The sequence below is a fragment of the Nanorana parkeri genome, unplaced genomic scaffold (genome assembly GCF_000935625.1).
Source record: "Nanorana parkeri isolate BGI_ZX_2015 unplaced genomic scaffold, ASM93562v1 scaffold1290, whole genome shotgun sequence".
NCBI classification, from domain to species: domain Eukaryota; kingdom Metazoa; phylum Chordata; class Amphibia; order Anura; family Dicroglossidae; genus Nanorana; species Nanorana parkeri.
In genome coordinates, this window is record NW_017307558.1 from 199455 (window position 1) to 200593 (window position 1139).

At 44.2% G+C, this 1139-nt stretch overlaps 1 protein-coding gene across 1 annotated transcript in view; it reads left to right on the top strand.

Annotated features, from left to right (window-relative positions):
* Window positions 1-1139, top strand: part of LOC108797512 (interferon regulatory factor 5-like) — a 21722-nt gene that overhangs the window by 2879 nt on the left and 17704 nt on the right. Inside the window, exon 2 of the mRNA XM_018569121.1 lies at window positions 106-271. Coding sequence (XP_018424623.1) covers window positions 107-271 — 165 coding nt within the window. The 5' untranslated portion in view covers window position 106. The remainder of the gene's footprint in view (window positions 1-105; window positions 272-1139) is intronic.

Sequence of the window (1139 nt, forward strand, 5' to 3'; positions counted from 1 at the left end):
TTGGATTTTATGATAATACATTATTATAACTTCATTTTACAGAATAAACTACTGTACACCTCCTGATATCTTGTTCTTATAATGTCTGTCATTTGCAGTCTACAGAATGGCATCCCAGAGGCCCCTCATCATCCCTTGGCTGATTGGTAAGATCAATAGTCAGATGTACCCAGGGGTGAAATGGGTCAACGATGAAAAGACTCAATTCAAGCTGCCCTGGAAGCATGCCCTGAGGCAGGACCTATCTGAGGATGACATCAAACTTTTTGAGGTATAAATTTGTATTTGGGATGATTTCTATTGTGGAATATTTCATTTTGTTTTATAGTAACGGTTTGAGTATCGGACAAATATTGAAGGCTTCATTGGTATAAAGACTGTTATATCCCATTCTGTTCCCTGGCAATCCTCTACACAACCAAACAGATTGTCTTAAAGAAGAACTCCATGAAAATGAAAAACGTACTCTTGCAGTGGGGCTACCCCTGCACTGCAAGGGTTAAGTGCTAGTTTTGTCTAAGAAAGCTGTTCTATTCACCTGATCCCGGCACCCATAGCAGCCACCTCTCTCCCCCTCCACTGCAACTGTGAAATGTTCCTTGCGATCCTCATGCCTAATGCAATTCACTGGACCTGCATAAGACGTGATGACGCCAGCAGTCCTAAGAGTGTTGGAGCCCAGGGGAGAAGAGGGTGCGGGGACCGGTCTAACGGCTCAGAGGGAGCCAGATCTAGGTAATTACATGTGCTTTATTTGAGTTCCCTAGACAAAACAAGTGGTTAACCCTTGCAGTCGGGGGTAGCCCCACCGCAAGGGTGAGTTTTTTATTACTCCTGGAGTTCTTCTTTAAGTTATCAATTATTGTGTTGTTCTGTCTAGCAGTGGGTGGCCCTGCTGGCACCGATCCGACTTTAAAAAAGTAAACTGAAAAGTTGAAGGAACTGAGTGGAATATTATTGGCTGAACAGCAACAGCATGCAATCAGATGCAGTCATTGTATATATCTTTAGGGCTTGTTCACACCAAAGCCGGACCAGATCTGCATGAGTTTCTGCATATCCAGTGCAGTGCATTTTGAGGCGTTTTTGACACGTTTTTGATGCACTCCGGCCTGTTTTTTTTTGGGGGGGGGGGGGGG